At 39.1% G+C, this 21,954-nt stretch overlaps 1 protein-coding gene across 5 annotated transcripts in view; it reads left to right on the top strand.

Moving 5' to 3' along the window:
• The window catches only part of galnt1 (UDP-N-acetyl-alpha-D-galactosamine:polypeptide N-acetylgalactosaminyltransferase 1), a 113,084-nt gene that overhangs the window by 67,193 nt on the left and 23,937 nt on the right, over positions 1-21,954 (top strand). For all 5 annotated transcript variants that reach the window (XM_026924208.3, XM_026924206.3, XM_034298034.2 and 2 more), the window contains 2 exons: positions 6,033-6,201; positions 19,586-19,752. In XM_026924208.3, the coding sequence (XP_026780009.1) occupies positions 6,033-6,201; positions 19,586-19,752 (336 nt within the window). The remainder of the gene's footprint in view (positions 1-6,032; positions 6,202-19,585; positions 19,753-21,954) is intronic.

Raw genomic sequence — 21,954 nt, 5'->3', positions numbered from 1 at the left:
GTGCTGAGAAGTCTGACTGTGTTGAGAAGTCTGACTGTGTTGAAAAGTCTGACCCTTTCCAACCCCCTTGGACATGTTTATGCATATGTTCTGTAATTGAGTGAGCCGCACTGATGTTTCTTTCCATGAGTGTGAGTGAAACTGATGTTATTTTCTTATATCAATTCATTTCCATTTTGTATAATGAATACTGTAGTGACCTGAACAGAGACGCCTGAAGGTTCTCTGATCCTTGAATGCATTAGGTGATCAGTCACCGTATAGGATGCTGTATATGTTTTTCCCATGATTCCTACCTGTGTGACATTACACTCGTCTGATTGGCCGTTCAGCGGTCATGAAGTTGCCTATAAATTACTTGCTAATTGATGTTTGGACCCAAAATCCACTGTCACACATAACTTTTGCATTTTATTAGGCTTCTGCTATAGCTTAGTAATTATAAATTTAAAAACATCCAGCCTTATTAATTTATTTATTTATTTATTAATTTCACAATTAATTTTTATCCTGAGCATCTTGAAAGTGAAGTACAATCAAAACTTAAGAGATAAAGAGATAATGATATCTCTGTTTGTGTCGTAAAGAGATAGTGACTTCACTTCAAAACTACCCATATTGACACAGGGAAAGTTCCTCATATTCCAAGCCTAATTACACTGCTACTTAAATAGATTTTCAGGGTTCCCCAATTTATTAAAAATCACCTGCGCATAGTCAGTGCTTCCTAAATTGCCAGATTTTTCTCAAGAAGAAGCATCCGAGACGGGTTTTTTTTGCTTGCCTTTAAACCTGAAAAAAACTGGGGGATAGAAAATGTGGACAGAAATAGCAAGATATGGTTTAAAAATGAAACAGTAAAAAAGACTAATACGATAAAATGTAACATAAACAATATGTATTAATAATATATAGTTTAACAATTTAGCAATAGGGCTTCTAACTACATTATATGACAGCTTATGAAATAGCACTTGATCCAGCACATCATATTATTTTGCAGTTTATGTGTGCAGACAGTTAATACAACTTAAGGTAAACACAAGATACTAAATGTACAAAACTGTATAATGAATATCCCAAGCTTTTCTGTAATCACCATTGTGGTACGGTATGTAAAGTTTTCAATTATTTAAATTGTTAAGCTAATTTGAATTGTATACATGCCGCAATAGGGTTTTTTTTTTTTTTTTTTTTTTTTTGCGTAATTGATTTTGCATGCATTTGCATCCTTTTACAATTTTTGACCACTTCAATAAGACAGACGTTATTCTAACCATGTGGATATATGTAAGCAATATCGCACGAGCAAGAGTGCGGTTATACTGAATATCGCCCCGGCTGTGGTTACCTACGATATTCAGTACAACCGCATGATTATGAGTGCGATATTGCTTTTATACAACAGATCTGGAAACAAGAAATTGATATCGAGTAAGTGACATTTTGGACACAATATGGCCAAATATTTGGTTTTTTTTTGTTTTTTTGCTCCACTAGCTGAAATAGTTCCAGAAGAACAATTCCACACTACTCACCTTATAGCCCATTAGCTAGCTGTCTATCTAGCTAACGTTGATTTGTACGCTCCTGTTACATGTGCTTCCAGTAGAATTGGTGTCCCTTCTTCCTTTTCATCTGATGAGCTTTCATATTTTAAGCCAAAAGTTATATTCTTAAAAAGTGTCGTTTGCAATATCCGCTGATGGTGTCGCTAACACTACTGTAGTAGCGGTTTCGAACTATGGGAAGTGGTAGCTCAGTGGTTAAGATGTTAGACTTCTGATCGGAAGGTTGAGAGTTCAAATCCCAGCACCACTAAGCTGCCACTGCCGGGCCCTTGAGCAAGGCCCTTAACCCTCAACTGCTCACTTGTATAAGTGCGATAATTGTAAGTCGCTCTGGATAAGGGCGTCTGCCAAATGACATAAATGTAAATGTAAAAATGTAAACTAGGAAGTGGAATTTTACGTGGTGAACACAGACAAGTGGAGCGACACACACAACGAAACACCCCAGTGTGGTTATAGGAAATATAAGCAGTCTTGGAACGCTGATAAACCAATCAAATTAGTGGACCGGAACTAACTGTTGTGTAATGAAATATATTTCATCGTAATCACGTTAGTTCATTAACACTGCTGCATGCAAACACAACACATTAAAACAATCGGTTAAGAGCAAGTGAACATAACATACATTCTACCTTGTGACAACTTATCCGTCTTAAACGCTATACAATCACTGAGCTGCTAGGATGGGAAAAAATCGTGTGAGGTTCTCAGTTGCTATGGATTTGGTAGAGGATTGCAGAGGATGAAAGGATGGCCCGGTAACTGTAAAGGCTATTATCTTTAATCTGATGATTTGTAGTTTGTGGTAAAGTGCTGACTCCCTTTGGGACTTCATTGTAGCCCTCGAGTCGCACCAGACGCAGCACATTTTCAGTCTTTTCCAGCTCATAGGATGGCTGAGTCAGCTAATTGGCTCTCTGTGGCTGAAATGCTTTAGAGCTGGACTAGAACAAAAATGCAGACTGTCTACAAGTCGTCAGGAACACATTCGAATGCTTCATGTTGAGCGTTTTTGACGGCTTTGGGATTTACAGATTGGTTCCAGGGATGGACAAATGATAAACTCTTTAGCTAGCTCACTGGGCAGGCTCCCATGTGCTGCCCAGTCTCGTGTTTTGGCTGCCCATAAACCTCATTAGCTAGGCTAAAAGGTGGATGCTATTGTAATTTAACTCCAGTATGACAAGCTCGTTAGATATTTAAGGGTGTTACATACAGACTAAGGAGTGAGATCTTGAATTCCTGGCGAGGGTGTGATACTACACAGCTGTAGTCTGTAACCTCACTTAAAAATGTCTCCGATATGGAAATTCTGGCTCTGACAGTTCCTCGACCTCAGCTACATCACTCGAGTTCATAATTGGTCCCCCATGCATTGAGACATTATTTTTGTTCGTACCTGCCCGTGACGTTTTCTAACAAATTTAGTCGGTTCTATTTCTCAAAATATAAACAAGCTAGTAGCCTGTTGTGTTGAACATGGTTTTTCATCATCCTGTGAGCTGCATTTCTGACACTCGTTTGCGCCCACATAAATGGAAAAAAAAAAAAAAAACCTCCCACTTGCACAAATTTTTGTTGTGTCCCATGGGATCCCAGTCCCGAGACACACCAACAGTCTCAACCCACTGCACTGTGAACTTTCTAACAAGCTTTCTGGCAAAAAACAAATCAATAAATACAAATAGTATACCTCCTAGTAATATCTGTATTTGTATTGAATATATTATCTGTTATTATCTGTTAATTCACAATCACAGTAAACAAATTAGGCTGAATCTGTTCATGTACTGAACTTGCATGGAAGATAGGATTTATTTATGATTTATTTGTTCAGTGTGCTTCATTAAAATTTCTCAGAATTCTCAGATTTTTTTCCGCAGCCATATTTTTTGTGATGTTGGTATTCAAATAAAATACTTTTCTTTTTTTTTTTAACCAAAATATTGTTACTGCACAATTTGATGCTGAATACAGACTGGGTGAGCTTCTTTTTTTAATACACAATACTGTAAACGCACACACACACACACACACACACACACACACACAGAGCATAAAGACAATCAGGATTAAAGAGGCGGAGACTTTAACATGCTAAAGATAACATAATCTCTTTGGCAGTGCTGAAAATCTGACCTTAATCTCACTAAAGCATTCATTTGGCCTTAAGTAATCATCAAAGCTCAATACAAGATCACACACACACACACACACACACACACACGCATATACACGGCTAGTGGTTTTTCCTGATGAGCCCCAAACATTGGTCTTTAAGAGATTTACAGATTATAGATTATAGACACACAGATTATTTGTTAGTCGTTGTACCAGCCCAAGTCATTTAGGTAGCAATCTGTGTGTTTAGCCATCTTGTTAAAGCAAAGTAAATTATTTAGTGAAAATGGATAGTTTCAGCTTATCCAGTATTCTGGATCTTTATTACGTTTTCTGAACATGCCGCATTTTCCAGCATTTTCCTTTTTCAGCCTTGATGTATTTGGCACGGGCCACGCTGCTCCACAAACACAGCGATCTCTGCATGAACCCCGCCTCAGTTTTCAACCCGCATCAAGTAACGAGAGCTGATTTCACTGCAGCAGTTCTACATATCCAAGGCGATATTCTACAGGCTGCAGTTCCAGTCTAATTATTTTTTACCCACCAGCAACCTAATCACAGCGCAAAGCCTCGCGATAACGGCGAAGCTTCACTGGCAGGCGGCCTGACCCGAGTCTGATGCAGCAGCAGCGCCCACAGAACACAATATCTCAAAGTTTTACCCTTCCCAACCTTGACGGAGGTGTCTGCAGTAGACCTGATATACATATCCCATAATACAGCGCATGCATTATGCATTATTAGTGCATTTGTGGAATTAGCTACAGCAGAGTGCAAATATTTGCGCATCCTCAGAACAAAATGAAGAACAAGGCGACTGTTCGTTTTCAGAAATTTTCCTTTATTGAGCAAAAATGCACAAATAGTGTGTTACCATATTATCAGAGAATATGATGAGTAAGGAATAAAACAAACTTCAATATAGAACTGAACTGTTTTGCTGTTGAAGACTTTTGTGTAATTTTCTGTTAAATATTTCCCCATCATAAACATTTCCCCATCGTTATTTATTATTGTCCATAACTCACTCAAAGGACTTCAAGAGTAAAATCAATATGAAATCTGTAAATATTTTATTTGTGATATTCACCTTCAATATTGACCGGTATTAATAAGTACCGCATGGCTGTTTAACTGAAAATGGAAATAATGTACTGTACATTTTCCCCTCGTTATCGGTTTGCCACCAAAGAATTAACAGGAAATACTGAATGACATTTTGATTAAAAATAAAAGGGTGTTCTCTGACTACTGTACAGTATTGTAGGTTTCCTTCCATTCAGAAATACACCATGAAAATATGAATTAGATGATAATTTATTGTTGTACATATTAAATAAAAGTAACACTGAAAAGGAGGAAAATCTGCAAAAAAAAGAAATGTTAAACAGTAGAAAAATATTATCAAATCAGTTGTTATTTTAAAAAATAAAAACTCTTTTTATTTAAAAAAAAATGTATAAAAAGATACCAACAGTCTCCCTGAAAAGTGTATTGCGATATAATCTATCATGATATGGATATAATATCATCATATCCCCCAGCCCCAGTTTACACCACAGCTAGCATTATAGACCCTGGCTGTTCATCTAAAATTCATAAAGGTCCACTTACATAAAATTCCCAATAAGCTACTAACATGACTGAGTGTGACAATTTTTAATATCGTTAATGAATAGTTAATGGCTCTAAAGAAGACAGTTTGAAGTGGTTATGTTTTGTTTCAAAGCAGCGTTTTCTCTCACCTCTTTTGAAGTTTCTTGATTATGATGCAGGGAAGATAAACGCAAACTTTTTTGTTTATTCGTCTTTAATCTGTTTTTCAGCTACCGACCTTTTTTTTTTTTTTTTTTTTTTTTAAATCATGCTGTTATGTCGTTAGACTGCTAATCAGACCAGCGAAGAAAAATAAAATGAAAAATCTGTGAAAACGACCTGTAGCTAGTCTCTCATCTGATGAGCTGTGCTTCGCTAAATCATTTGTATAACTGCATGTGACTGGATAAAACAGCAGCACAGTATCTGCTGCAGGAGCTGCACTAGACTATGACCACGTTTTCAATTTTGTTTTGGAGCTTCCCTGTAGTTCTTTTTTTTTTTTTTTTTTTTTTTTTTTTTTTTTTTTTTTACCCCCAAATGTTTGGTTCGGTCCACTGTAATACATTAGTGGGTCCTTAAAACTAAATGCAAGAAAACATACACTTCTAGTGCACATGTTGTATTACGCTGCCCTCATTTGTCATTGTGTGTTGTGAGCTGGAGACATTTAAGTTAGACCTAATGAGTGTGTTTACGTGGACAGTAGTGATCTGATCATTATTTGGTTTCTTCCAGAGGTGGTCCCAAGGCCTCATGAAGGTCCGGGTGAAATGGGGAAGCCGGTTGTGATTCCCAAAGAGCAGCAAGAGAAGATGAAGGAGATGTTTAAGATCAACCAGTTCAACCTGATGGCCAGCGAGATGATCGCACTCAACCGTTCACTGCCCGACGTTCGGCTTGAAGGGTACGTAAGTGTGTGTGTGTGTGTGTGTGTGTGTGTGTGTGTGTGTGGCACCAGTGATGTGATGTATTGATCGTATCAGCACTTTTGATTGACTTGGCTGTGTGAGCATGGACCATGACTTCAGCCTGATGGCGCTGTATTGTCTGAGGCCTCTAGCATGATTGAAGTTGTATGTGTGTCCATGTGGATCGGAGTGTGTGCGTGTGTTTGTGTGTGTGAGAGAGTGTGAGTGAGCGAGTGAGCATGTTTTTTTTTTTATCTTGGTGAGCACAAAATGTCCTGACAAGGATTGAAAAATGTGGCAGTTTTGGCCTTGTGGGTATTTGGCTGGTCCTCACAAGCATTGAAGTGCTTTTTTTAAAAAATAAAAAATAAAAAAAAAACTACAGGTTTAAGGAAAAAAATAATAAATAAAAAATCCAAAGAACCAAAATGTTTATTTTTGGTTACTCAGGTTATGGTTAGGGTTAGATTTAGGTGTAGTGTAGACTTAATTAGCGGCATTAATAATTATATCGTCCTCATAAGGAGAATATGACATGAGTGTGTGTGTGTGTGTGTGTGTGTGTGTGTGTGTAGCAGGCGTAGCAAGTGGAATGCAAACACTGATCCATGAAATGTGTTTACTTTTTCTCCCACTACTTAATTACCAGACGGCTTTTCCATCCTTTCCGCCTCGTTCGTAAAAAAAAAAAAACCTCCAATAGAATTGACACATTCAATTAAAAGATAAGAGTGTGCCAATTACAAAGTTACAGGCTGCGCTTACCATCAAACTTCCTCTCTCTGCCTCCGTCTCTCCCTGGCAGACAGATAAGCCAGTGATAAAAACATTGTGCGCCTGTTTAGATCCACTCGGGTAAAATGCGGAGCGTAGGTGTGAATCTGACATGCCCTTTATTTCATTGTGAACTTTGTGGCCTGGTTCTGGCAGCACTGAATGCCAGTTTGGCTCAAGTGCAGCCTCTGTGCCTAATGTGCCAACCATCAATCAGCTCAGATCTCTTAGAAGCAAAGCCAACCTGTTGGCACAGGTTAGTCTCTGTGTGTGTGTGTGTGTGTGTGTGTGAGATGTTGTTGTAGGTTTCTCCCTGGCATCTGCGTGTGTGTGACTTGGGCTTGGCGCGACTCCCAGCTGTGGATTCTGACTGATATTTAAACATCGCTGATCTGCATGCAGGTGGCAAATACTGCCTTTGAGCACAGCGGAGTAGAAAAGGTCAAACAATTGTGTTTGCTTATGTAAAGCAGAGGTGCCAACAACTCCGGTTTAGCCGTAGCATTTATGAATTTTTGACCCCCCAGCTACGGTGATATGGGAGACACTTGAAAAAGTTTTTTTTTTTTTTCCAGCTTTCACAGCTAAACAGCGAAACAAATTGAATAAAAATGGCCTGGTGGAAAATCCAATTCGGTGCAGGATATGAAAGACGCATTTACTTTCACTTCTCGCTGGCTTTACTTGGGTGAACTTTGACTTGTGAGTTTATGAGAAAAGAAGAGAATAGAATAGAAAAGAAGTGGGCGGGGCTATGTTGTCTTGGTTAAAATAAATAAATAAGCAGGAGGTGCTTATTATTAAGTAGCTCTCACATTGGACTTTTAACTTGCTGTTTTCTTACTGTTTCTTGGAGTACATTAAAAAAAATATATATAAAATAAACTAAAAATAAATAAATAAATAAATAATCTAGCTAGCTTGTGTTACCTTAAAAAAGACATACACTTTTAAGACTGCTTGTAATTGGCTGATTTGCTGAAATTCAATCTATTGTGGCAGTGGTCTCATATCCAACAGGACTAACAGTGCAACTCAGTGGTATCTTGTGGGGGCGAAAAAAATATTTCTGACTGGATTTGAGCAAGGGAAATTAGATGGTAGAAAGTGTTTTTCTTTCCTTTTTTTAAGTAAATTAAAGAAATGGGTAGTCTATGCTGTGCTATTCTGTCATATACTTCATAATTGTTTTATTATTACATATTTTGTTTGACTTTTTTATGGTTAAAATGTTGCCTCTATAAAAAAAATTAAAAAACGCGTTAATCATCAGTCAATATCTTATGTAAAGTTGTAGGCAGTTTATTATATTGTGCAGTATAATATGGACATGAACATGTAACTGTTTTAGTTACAAAAAAAAGTAAGCTTTTACACTCAACTGGTTGCATAGAAATCCGAACATTTCTGCAGAAAAAATAGTTCAGCCCTTACATTTAATTTTTTATACTGTAAGCCCGGAGCCGGAACCCATACACACTAGGGTTTTTGTGGTAAAGTGGTAAAGTTGTGTTTTGTAGGATTTTATTGTTAACAATGTTGGAACATATAAGACAAGGATGTTTTGGTGTGTGTGTGTGTGTGTGTGTTTTGTGTGGAAAAGAAAGGAGCGGCACCAAAATGTTTTGAACCCCGTCCACAAGTTTTTACATTTTTTTTTTTTTTTTATTTTGGCTTTTTTTTTTTTTAACCAACGTTGTTTGAATTTGAATTTCCAGCCCAGACAAAATGCCATTATAGTGTGGATGTGGGAAACTAGAGCTTTTTAAAAAACATTGCTGTCTGCCGTCCAGTGATTGTCCTGATTTGTTGTATAATTCCAGCACCAACACATCCAGAAATACACAGTGTGTTAATCTAACTGTTGTGGGTTATTTTTTATTTTTTTTTTGGCTATCTGCTATGTTCACTCTTTAAAATAGAACACAGCATTCTCCTGTGCAAGACACAGAACTGCATAGAGCTGCTGTACGACTGACTTCTCTGTGCCCATGCAAAGTGGCTTGGCTTAGGATAATTGGACCAATTTTAGTCCCAGTGATCACAGCAGGCTTCCTGATTGCAGGCTGATGTTAAATGATCATCTTCCCAGATTGTCCAGTGGTGTGTGTGTAGAATCTCACCATCTCAAATCAACTCACAGTCAAGTTGAGGCCATTCCATTCTAAACTGGAAATATTAAATAATGTTCAATATTTGTGTCTCAGTGTCTGTAGTGCGGGGGATCGGCAGTCTGTGTGATATAATAATCCTATCCGTATCTGGATGCCATACAGAAAAGACCAGTAGGCAATGGGCTGAACAGAAGTTAATGTTTATAGAAGTTGTGACAAGCATGGCGGCTAGCAAATAGCTGTCCTTTTTTTTTTTTTTTTTTTTTGTCTGCAAAACGCACACACCACTGCTTGCCATCTGCCATGTTTGTTTTGTTCTTAAGATATATTTGTTAGCAAGAATTTCAGGAGCCAAATGTCTGTATTAATGTGGGTAAAACCTTAGAGAAAGTGTCACGACTGGAGATTTTATCTCGCAGTGGCGTACTTTAAGCTTAATTACTGCATGATTTGACTCAGATTTGTTCGCTCAGTTTTGTTTGCTCAATTTGTTTTATTCGTTTCAGCCGATCAGAGAGAGAAAAAGTGACAGGTAAGATGCTCGTCCTTGAGAAAGAGAGTTCTTGTTTTCTGTGTGTGCAGTCTAGACTTCACAGCCAAAGTGCTCGAGGCTTCATTTTCCTCACAATTTGACTCCTCTGGATGGCCTCGAAAGGCGCGACCATGGAAACAAGTTTGCCATGACAACAAGGTCACAAGGGCTTTCCTTGCCAGGAGAGGCAAGGACTGTCTATAAACGTTGGCTTAATTATCTTTCCCATGGCACACACCTCAAAGGTGAGGTAAGCCTTGGGTGTAGTCCCTAGTTTTCCAAAAGTTTCCCAAAAGTTTCCCCTCCACAGGGGGAAATGTGAAGTGCTGGAAACGGACACTTGGGGTCTGATCTGTTTTCTGTCTTTTTTACCTTTGTTTTGACATCATTAAACACGCTTGCTTGCACAGCTGTCAAACATGAATGTATAATACCTAATACAGATAACGTCACGATAAGTTCCACCATCTTGAAATGGTAGAAATCACATGACATTCATACATCAGCTTTTTGGAAAGGCTTCGTTTCCCTCGTCCAGGTTAGTCCGATTCCAGTAAATGTGTTGTAGTTGAAAATGGCATTTTAGACAGTGCGGATTTGTCTTGAAATGTACCTGTGTTCGTGTGGACTAGGCCAGCTTTGTGTCAAGCTCATGTTCCATATGTGGGAATACACACTGAGTTGTGTAGTGCACACACAGGTAATGGCAGGTGTTTGGCAATAGTCCTGCATCTCATCAATCTACTCTGTGTGTAAATGTTTGATAGAAGTCTTTGAACCTTTTATTTTTGACTATGGCAGTGTCAATTCTAAGAGCTAATTTGGATTTTGTTTTAGTTTTAGTTTTTAATGGAAAGATGTACAAAATTGTTTTACCCCACGTTTACAATAGCAAATCCAAGGGTGTGTAATGACTGCTAGTGTTTGTTGTTAGTTGGGGATGTGTGCTGAGAAAGTTATTAGCCAAAACACAAATTAAATAATGCACTAATCAGTGTGAAAACTGGTTGGTTTCTAGCTTTATTTTCACACTTGCAAGTTAAACTAATTGTACTAGCTACATACACTCACCAGATGCAAAAACAATTGCAAGTTTTATTTTTTGTTATGTCTCTATATGCATTTAATTTAAGGCCATATATGACAGTGAATTATGGGTATGGTTTCATCTTATCCTGTCATATACAACCTTACATTAGATATGTTTTTTATTTAGATTAAGTTTTTCTTCCCTTTTTTTGCATCAAACAGTAAATGGGAACTAAAAAGTTTGACAACTGTTTTTACATGTTAGTTTTCATGTATAAATTTGCACTAGACTATGATTAACTGTACTTTGTAGTATGTATACTTTTTATAATTTTTAAAGAAAGAGCAGCCATTCACCCAAGCAGTACATGCTAATATTCTAAAAGGTAACTGTGCTAATAAAAGTATTTATTTTTAAATCTTTGCTTTTGTGAGTTATATTTTTTGCCCCTCAGTATTATGGTTGGTTTGTTGTTTTGTTCGATGGCTGATTTGTTTTGTTAATTAGATGGTTGGTTGTTTAAATTGTTGGTTGGTTCATTTGTTAGTTGGTGGTTTGTTTGGTTCACTTGTCTGTTGGTTGGTTGGTTTGTTAGTTGGTTTAGTGGTTTTGTATGTTGGTTGGTTTTGTTTTGTTTCTTTCTTTGTTGGTTTGTTCTTTGGTTTGTTTGTTTGATTAGTTTGTTAGTAGGTTAGTTTGTTTATTGGTTGGTTGGTTTGTTCTCTGGTTGGGTGGTTGGTTGGTTGGTTGGTTGGTTTGTTCTCTGGTTGGTTGGTTGGTTGGTTGGTTGGTTGGTTTGTTCTTTGGTTGGTTGGTTGTTTTGTTGTTTGGTTTGTTTGTTGGTTGATTCATTTGTTTATTGGGTGTTTGATTCATTTGATGGTTTTATCTGCTGAAGTAAGAATATCACAAAGATACTTGTCTATACATTTGAGGTTTTTTAAAGAATGGTGAGAAGCTATTCTGTCAATATATCTTATTAACATCATCAAATTTTGGTTTTCAGTTTGTATTCTCACAGTTACCCAGCATATGCAGTTTCACTTTGGTCCTCATTTTCACTATTTATCTGTTAGCACTATAGCAGTACCAACAATGAAAGGAAATGGTATAGTAGTCCCATTTGAGTACAAACCTGATGAACTATGACAGATATATCTTCAGTTTTTCGTTTAGATTTTAGATTTTTGCTGCAACATTGAAGATGAATCATTGCCAAGAATGACTGTCATCATGGAGAACAGAAAACACTCTGCATCCTGACTAATCCAGCTGCAGAAACAGAGTCTGATAGCTTTGCTTTCTGAATCCATCCGTTGGTTGTTTCTTTGCTCTTCTTTGTGTATTTGCTGTTTGAATGATGCTATTGTGTATAGTATATGTTATCATTGGGAATGTATTGTCATATTCTGAAGGACAGCGACAGAGTAAAGCAGCTGTGGTTATTTGTTTAGACTACATGATGAGATGTGCTATACTCTGTCAGACATATAGGCTTGACTGTGATGTGTGTGTGTGTGTGTGTGTGTGTGTGTGTGCGCGCACACGCGCTGGTGAAAATAGAGGACATGCTGTTTGGGGATGTGTGAGAAGATGAGTGGGTAAAAGAGGTCACACTATTGTGTGCGCGCGCGTGTGTGTGTGTGTTTGCTTTTTCCAGCCCCAGTGTTTTTGCTGTGGTGCAGTATGATGTCACTTGTCTCTTAAAGATTTCTCAATACGCACAGACATAAACAAAGCAGAAGTGACTCTGACACTGAAATGAAAACTCCTTGCAACCGAAGCTTATCTGAGAATTTAAATCTACTGTAATAAGTTATTTTTTATACATGTACATTTATGCATTTCACAATGTTATGAGCAGTTGCTTACAAATCCATCGGAAGTTGCTGGTTTACCAAAGGAAGAGAAGGAAGGAAGAGAGTCTGGTTTTCGAAGTGAAGTTTATTTTTTTCTCTTCCCCCAAACTTGCCGTCACTAGAGGCTTGAACTCATTGCTAGATTCAGCCCCATGCTGAAATCCTAAAACTGATTCTAAATCCTGTAACCTAATTCTAAAACTGACTAGGCTAAAAATGAATAATAGCTGTAGTCTGTGCCCTTGATTAAAAAGTCAGTGGGCCAATATTTCTGCTATGAGATTCGGCGTTCTGTCCTCGAGATAAGCTTGAGATGATTGACAATAGCTTCAGGAATCGCTAATAGATTCCAACCATCGTGATTTAAATGTCTGTCGGAAAATGTCGTGTCTGCAACTTTAAGATCAACAAAAACAAATAGTGTTGTATCTCATAAGATGTGTTTCCTTTTAGCATATTTTGTATGAACCTTAATAGCGTATGCTGCAACAAAACATCTTTCTCTGATGCTCGCCAAACAAAGCCGTGAATGTCTTCAGTCGCAAAACACGAACAAGGGTTTAAGTATTGAAAATGAAGCAACGCGTTGTTTATCAGGAAGACTTCAGTAATTATCTCCACTGCTGTTCACCACATGTTCACGTAAGTTAATTTTATTTACGTTTAGTTCCAGGTAGTAACTTGTTACATTTATTTACAGCAGCTAGCAGCTACAGCCAACTTGCAACCAGCTTCTGGTATTTTTTACTGTAATGACGTAACGTTTACAAGACACAAGTTATGTATATCTGGCCACACCCCCTTCTTTTCCCCTCTCAGAGCCCCAGGCCGTATTATCGTCAATTGATGATATTTAGGGGGCAGGCTAGAATGATGGCACATCATCACAGATGCAATCTCACAAGCCTACCTCACATATTATTCAAACATGGCTAGCATCTTCATGTATTTAACCGCAAGGTGACTGTGCGTCGTAAACAGGAGAGTTGTATCGCGTTATATGGCGTCATCCACACACACATACTGATTAATCCACCTAGAAAAATTGTTCTACTGCCAGCCAGATTGTGCCTCGGCCAATGTATGGAGTGCTGCAGGTGATGTTTTCTCCTCACAGAAAACTTCACCATATCATCAGTAATGTTTTTTTATATGAAGAGTCCACCATATAAGCATTATAACACATGCATTCATATAAACTTGTGGTTTTCCCTTGCAGCCAGCGCTACAGTCAGAACTCCTGTTATTAAATAATTAATCAACACCCTCTGACCAAACGCTTGTATTAGTAAGTCATTGTGCATTTAACTATAAAATGAAATGAATTTTTTGTAGTGGATTCAGATTTTTGGATTCTCTTACACTTTCTAGACGTCATAAACAGTGCCGTATTTGAATCTTGGATATTTTCTCATATTTGATTTGCCATGAGGAAATTGCAGGAATATGTGCTTTTGTTGTGCATCTGTGCGCTTTATTTCTATATTAATGCATTAGAAGTAATTCAGTTTTTTTTTTGTGCAACATTAGATTCCCATCAAATCCGTTTGGTAATAGCTTAGCACCTCAGGCTGTTAATGGGCAACTGTAGCTCAGAGCACAGCATATCTCTCTCTCTCTCTCACACATTCTCACGTGCACACATACTCTCACACTCTCTCTCTCTCTCTCTCTCTCTCACTTTTTCTCTCTGACTGTCACTAAATAAGGTTTCCTGCTTTGTTGGGAATCAGTCACTGTTTCTGCAAATTACACATCAAACGCCATGCTGTGTGTGTGTGTGTGTGTGTGTGTGTGTGTGTGTGAGAGAGAGAGAGAGAGAGAGAGAAAGAAAGAGAAAGTGAAAGATTACAGGAGATCGGATATCAAAGCGATAAGATATCCCGGTCAGGAAGCGAGAGAGTGAAGAGTGAGGACGAGGAGGATGGACAGAGTGGAGAGGAGAAGAGAACATCACAGCGTCAGTCTTCCTCCCTCACCTGCTGAATCTCCCTCTTCTTGTGTCTTCTCTTCCTCGAAGAGAAGACTGCAGTCTCAGTCTTCTCTTCCTCGAAGAGTCAGTTTAGGATTTTATTGTACATTTCTAACGAGCTAAATTGGGATTTATGTTCAGTGGAGCTATAATTAGCAATTTACTGCATGCAAACATGTGACCTGTCTCGCTCTTTCCTCTCACTCACACACACACACACACACACCCACAGAGACAGAGACGCATTAAAATTCACACCCTGAATATACACTATACACAATATGTTCTGATAATTACTGGTCAGTTTTTTTGTTTTGTTTTTTGTGGTGGTCGTTGTTTGCTCATTAGTTTTTTGTTTATTATGTTTGTAATGTTTATGCATAAATGCAGATATAGAACCTTTCAGTTTAATCTGCCTACACTATTTGCTTTGGCAACAGTGTGATTTGTAACATTCATGCCGTTAAAGCACTGCTGAACTGAACTGAGAGTCAGAGAGAGAGACAGACACTGATATGCAGACAGAGAGAAAGACATACAGACCTATACACACAGACAGACAAAAAGAAACAACAGACAGGTGGGTACACAAACAGGCAGACACAGATGCACACAGAGAGAGACAGACAGACACACACACACACACACACACAAAGACACTCAGAAAGAAAGAAAGACACAGACAGAGAGACAGACACAGACAGGTGGACATGTCGAGAGATGCTCACACAAACACACACATGCATATACAGACGCACTGCAGACAGATACACACACAAGAGACACAAACAGAGGGAGACATACAGACAGGTGGATGTGCAGACATAAACAGGTAAACACCACGAACACACATACAATGGCTGTGAAAACACACACAGACAGACACAGACAAGTATGCGCATACACACAGAAAGACACACGTTAATGTCTTATTGGGGAACATGTGCACAACAGGAGACTTTTCAGAATCTTTCTGTGTAAGTGTGAGAGAGAGAGAGAGAGAGACAGAGAGAGATATTTAAGGGTATGGGAAATGAAAGTTCCATTCTTGGCCTGTTAGGAGACGATGGCTAAATCTCGGAGCTGCAGTTTAATCAGGCAGGTAACGAGAGGCCGACCAATCAGACGCCTCGGCTACTAATTACACTGCTGTGAGGGACCAAGAAGTGACATCAGGTTAATGAATTTAACAGGAACTTTTGTGTGTGTGTCTGTGTGTGTGTCTGTGTGTGTCTGTGTGTGTGTCTGTGTGTGTGTCTGTGTGTGTGTTTCCTAAGACTGACAATAGGCTAATGAGTTTGAGGAGGATGGGGCAGTGAGGGGGCAGTGTGACGGGACATGATGGACTACAACATCAGCGTTTCAGTTAATGAGAGCGAGAGAGAGAGAGAGAGAGAGAGAACATTAACTGAAGAATTTTATTCAATTTGTTTGTTTAAATTAACTGTATTTTGCACAAGTACTGCAAAGTTGCAGCATTTTGGTGGATTTCTCAGTGAGAGCTTTACTAACATGACTTTACAGACATGTACACACACACTGTACCTTTCTATCCCATTGTACTTTTCTAATTTTCTATATTTTCATTTCTATCTATGAAGATGTCAGCAGGTACCAGTCCAACTCACAGGGCCTGTGTGATGTGCTGTTCAAACTGACACTGACATATTAAAGGAAGTAGGAAGGAAAATGCAGTGGAAGTCTCAAAATACTGTATCTTAAAGGTCATTTTTTCAAGGGACAGATGGAAATCCAGTTACATGTGGCTAGTATAACATTCAGCTAATACCACACACACACACACACACACACACACACACACACACACACACGTGCAGCAAACTCTCATTCAGGCAGCCTTTCCTCTTTCATTCAGTCCATACTTAAAAAAATCACAGCAGTGATGATGAAGTATACATACATGTGTCATGATTTTATTTGCTTTTAAGGTGACCCTAAGTCAGTCCACTCGGATGCAAACAGGAAGTGAGGCAGGAAGTCGGAGCGTGTGGCCTGTTTTTAGCTGTCCACATGCAACAAACACTGGCTTTCCTGTTCCTATGTCACACACTGGTACAGGATGCTGCGCTTCCACAATCCCCTGAGATTAAAAAAAAAAACTCTCCCAGCACCGCTTCATCACAAAAACACACACAACTCCCCATGTGAACAGGAACAGGCACACTGGGTAAATGCCGTTGTATTTACATCTGTGTGTTTTCACTCAGACTGTGAACTGGTCACGATACACACTCCCAGTGTGTACTGGTATACATTAAACCGCAGGGGTGTTGAATTCCCAGTTTTCTGCCGGTTAGATGTATTTTAAGTGTAGATAAATTAACAAAATCGAAAAGGATTGTGCTTTACAATAAAGTGCTGACTCAATTGATTCATCTCTTGTATTTGTTTTTATACTGAATTGCGCTTGTTCTGTTCTGCTACACAAATTTAACTCTAGTTTAGTAACAAACCATAGCAACAAAAAATAACTAATATCTCAATGTGATGATATTTGTACTACCCACATAAAAAGCTCACTTATAAAGTATAGCTACGTAAAAACTGTCACATGGTGCAAGCGTCTTAATAGTTGGCGCAATCTTTTAATAGTTCGTAAACCTGAACCTCGTGGCCATTTGCATTCAAATTAGGTCACGATGTCGTCTTTTTCTAGCTGTTGTCGCCATTGGATTGTTCATTCGTTAGCTAAATCTACATCCTGTTAAGCCACATTATGACAAAACACTATATAAATAAAATTTGATTGACTTGAAAATTCGAGTTTTGCTGTTCCAAACTTGATCTGGAGTATGCGGCTTCAAAATGTTTCCGCTGGTTATAGAGAGTTTGGGGATCACACGAAGGGATTTGATGAGTTTGCTAGCGCTGCGTGTCGCATATTTCTGTACTGTGTAGAAATCCTTCATGTGGTGGAGGACTATTCAAAACAATAAGAAGTCACAATAAGCCAATCGCAGTGAGTTATTGAAATGAATCTCACATGGCAACGTAACACCCTAGAAGGAAAGCGCTATCTGCCCTCTTCCACATACACAAGCTCACAGATGCTCATGATTGGCTAGTGTTGCTCTGATGGAGATGTTTTGAAGGACCGAAGAACCTGCCTTTACTAATTTCCTTTTCTAATACAAGAAAAATCTGTTTTTCAAAATGTAGCCCTTTCACACAGCATCTGTCTGAGGCATCTGTATAAATGAGGACCTTTTTTGTCTGATTAGTAGTGAGAATATAATTGAAATGACATTCACTTTCAATCAACCTTACAAGTCATGTTGCCTCATTAGAGTTTTCATGACCTTTATTACATTTGCTGTGTATTTACAATTACCTTAAGATATCAGTAAAAACTGTGACACTGTACAAAAGTTAAAGCAGTTCAAACTTTTGAATGCATTAAAAGGAAGCGAGTGACATTCGGTCAGTACGTCAGAATTGATCAGAATATCACAAAAATTTGATTATAGGATAGTCCTCACCAAGAAGGTGACATGTCAGGCTGCTTTTAAAGGTGACCAGAATAAATTTTTTCAGAAGACACACAAGGCGAAAAAAAATATCTGAGCATGTGAGAATGTCTTGAATATAGGCAGATGTAGCTAGCAGATCTTATTATGAGCTTATTTTACAATAGATTTGATTAAAAAACAAACAGTATTAAGATTATTTCAGGACATTTTAATAATTTCCAGCAGATTGAGTGGACAAATGGTAAATTATTTCGCTATATATTTTATATTTCGCTATATATTCTCTCATGTTATTAATATTATTTGTAAATTTTTATTATTATATGTCTTGCCATCTTATTGGTATGTGTGTTCTGGAAGCTTCATACCAAGTCATATTCCTTGTGTGTGTGAGAGCACACTTGGGAATAAAAGCTCATTCTGATTCTGTTTCTGTAAATTTAAAAGCTCCACTGTGTTGCCCAGTCAGGGGTTTTGGTTGCCCAGAAAACCACCTGGAAAAAAATGGTAGCTAACGTAATAACGTAGGGCGAGCTAGTTGGCTAGTAATGTAGTAGCTAAATTTCTCTGAAGACAACGATTTTTATGGTTTTATTATAGTTATTTCTAATATCACACATCGTGTTTGCAACCTTGTCATACTGTCGTTGGGAAACCAAGTCGTTGGGAACCAAGTCGTTGGGAACCATTCCCAAGTCGTTGGGAAACATTCCCAAGTCGTTGGGAAACGTTTAGACTTTCCCTAGATTTTCGAGTGTGGCTGTGGGGATTTGCTCATTCATCCACAAGAGCATTAGTGAGATCAGGCACTGGTCTAGAGTGAGGAGGTCTGGGGTGCAGTCAGCGTTCTAATTAAGGTGTTCAGTAGGGTTGAGGTCAGGGCTCACGAGTTCTTCCACTCCAGCCTTGGCAAAGACCTCGCTTTGTACACAAGGGCATTGTAAAGTTGGAACACATTTGGGCCTCTTAGTTCCAGTGAAGGGAAATTGTAATGCTACAGCATACAAAGACATTGTATACACTTGTGACCTTCCAACTTTGTGGCAACTGTTTGGGGAAGAACCATATATGGATGTGATGGTCAGGTGTCCACATACTTTTGGCCATGTAATGTATTTACATTTACTTTTGTTTTGTGAAAATCAACAGGAAGTAGTTTTTTTTTCCTTTTCTCTGGTTGTTGGACCTTGTAGGCATCTAGGAAGGAATAAAAAAACAGCCCAGAGGCAAAATCTGATTGTTCCAGGCACCCGGGCTGCTGATTTGTCCGAGCCTGATTTGATAATGGTATATGATCTTAACATTTAGCTTAACATGAGTCAAAAGGAATGTCCAGAAATAAGCTTATTAAGCTAATAATTGGTTTAGAAAAACCTTGTAGTGAAAAATCTTACAAAAATTTGAGAGAGAATTTTTTTTCCAGTGTATCCTATGATGCCTTCCACACAGAAGTAGCTTTATGTCAGAAGCTCAGTTGCTGCTACTCAGGCTGCTGCATCTTGAATCAATCAACACTGCACATGTGGAACATCACTGTTTACCATACAGTCGATTATCAGACTTTTAAAGCATGCTCAGTTCTGATCGCCTCTCTCGTTCCCTCTGCAGATGCAAAACGAAGGTGTATCCGGATGACCTGCCGCGCACCAGCGTGGTCATCGTGTTCCACAACGAGGCGTGGACGACATTACTGCGCACTGTGCACAGCGTCATCAACAGATCCCCTAGACACCTGCTGGAGGAGGTGGTGCTGGTGGATGACGCCAGTGAGAGAGGTGTGTGTGTCTGTGTGTGTGTATGTGTGTGTTTGTATACATGGAGCGAGTCAGATGAAAAAAAAAAAAAAAAAAAAAAAAAGAGCTGCCATTTGAATATACTCAAATGTGTACCAGAGCCATGGGGATGTGACATGCTTTTGTTTCCAGGCCTAGGAGGAGACTGCACTGTAGTGTGTGTGTGTGTGTGTGTGTGTGTGTGTGTGTGTGTGTGCGTGAAAGAACAAGGCCTACATATGGAGGAAAAAGATGGCTGGTGACCCGTGGAGTGTTAACGTCAAAGCTGGAGTTTAGATGACAGATGAGCGAGAGAGAGAGAGCGAGAGACACGGAAGGATAGACAGACAGAGAGAAAGAAAGAGACAACAGAGAGGCAAAAGAGGTACAGAAAGAGAGAGAGAAAGAGAGAGAGTTGGAAGAACAGACAGACTGACACAGAAATAGAGAGACAGACAGACAGAGAAATAGACTTGAACAGAGAATTACAGAGACGCAACAAAGACAGACAAAGAAAGACAGAAAGAGACAGATTGAGAGAGAAACAAAGGGAGACAGATGGAAGAACAGACAGACAGAGAGAGAGAGTCAGACAGACCGAGAGACAAAAGAGAGAGACACAGATAGTGCGAGAGAGAGAGAGAGACAAACTGGTGGAAAGAGAGACAGAAAGAGAGAGAGAGGTGGAAGAATAGACAGGCAGAGACACAGACAGATAGCCACAGAGAGAGAAATATAGAAAGAGATGAAAGTACAGACTGACAGAGAGACAGACAGAGAGAGAGAGAGGTGAAAGAATAGACAGGCAGAGACACAGACAGATCACCACAGAGAGAGAGAAATATAGAAAGAGATGAAAGTACAGACTGACAGAGAGACAGACAGACAGAGAGACAGAAAGAGAGAGAGAGGTGGAAGAATAGACAGGCAGAGACACAGACAGATAGCCACAGAGAGACTCACAGAGAGAGAGAGAAAGAAAGACAGATGAAGGACAGACTGACAGAGAGACAGAGAAAGAAGGAGGGAGGGAGAGAGAGACACTGAGGGTCTATGAGCTGCTTTGTTGTGTGAAATGGCTGAGCTGTGTGTGGGTGTTCACTGCTCGTCTTTTCACAGTTATCTTGAACTCTGGCCTGTAATTTGATTTGATTGAGGGATCTGCAGGCATAATGAGCATTTATGTCAAATTTCACCATGTATCTCTCTCACTCCCATACACACACACACACACACACACACACACACACACACACCCTAGTTCTAAGGACAGCAGGAGAATTGGAAGTAAGCATGCCACTAGAGATTCCCCCTGCCTGGGTATTTAATATTTAGGATGTCCTCTGGTTGTGCTGACCAATTATACGTTCAGATGTAGTTAGTGTTCCTCCTGGAGCAGCTATTTAAAGTAACGTCCCAAGTGCTAGAAAGCGTAGAATCTGTTCTTGCTATTCATTACCTTTATTTTCAAGTTTAAACAAGATATATAATGTATCATCATCTCAATGGCTGTGGGAACAGGCGACTTTTAATAGGAAGACCTGTACCCCTGCTCATTTATACAATTATCCTGTCAGCCAATCACGTGTCAGCAGCGCAGTGCATGAAGTCATGCAGGTACAGGTCAAGAGCTAAGGTTATTTTTTTAAATCAGACATCACAATGGGGAAAAATGTGATCTCGGTGACTTTGACCGTGGCATCGTTATTGGTATGAGATGGCCTGGTTTGAGTGAAACTGCTCATCTCCTGGGATTTTCACACACAAGAACTTCTAGAGTTCACACAAAATAGTGCAGGAAAAAAAAAAAACCATCCAGTAAGCTGCTGTTCTGTGGAGGTCAGCGGAGAATGGGCTGCTTCAAACTGACGGGAAGGCTACCGTAACTCAAATCACCACTCTTTACATCTGTGGTGAGCAGAAAAGCATCTCAGCCGCCTGATTTTTTTCCCCCAATCTTCAGCTGTCCAGTTTTGGTGATCCCGTACCCACTATAGACTCAGATTCCTGTTCTTGGCTGACAGGAGTGGAACCCGATGTGGCCTTCTACTCTTATAGCCCATCTGCATCAAGGTTTATTGTGTTGTGTGATCTGAGATGCTTTTCTGCTCACCACAGATGTAAAGAGTGCTTATTTGAGTTATCGTAGCCTTCCTGTCAGCTCGAACCAGTCTGGCCACTCTCCTCTGCGTCATCTCTCATCAA

This window comes from Pangasianodon hypophthalmus, chromosome 22 (genome assembly GCF_027358585.1).
Source record: "Pangasianodon hypophthalmus isolate fPanHyp1 chromosome 22, fPanHyp1.pri, whole genome shotgun sequence".
In the NCBI taxonomy this organism is placed as follows: Eukaryota; Metazoa; Chordata; class Actinopteri; order Siluriformes; family Pangasiidae; genus Pangasianodon; species Pangasianodon hypophthalmus.
Note: the sequence above shows the minus strand (reverse complement) of the source record. Positions and strands in the feature narration are given on the sequence as shown.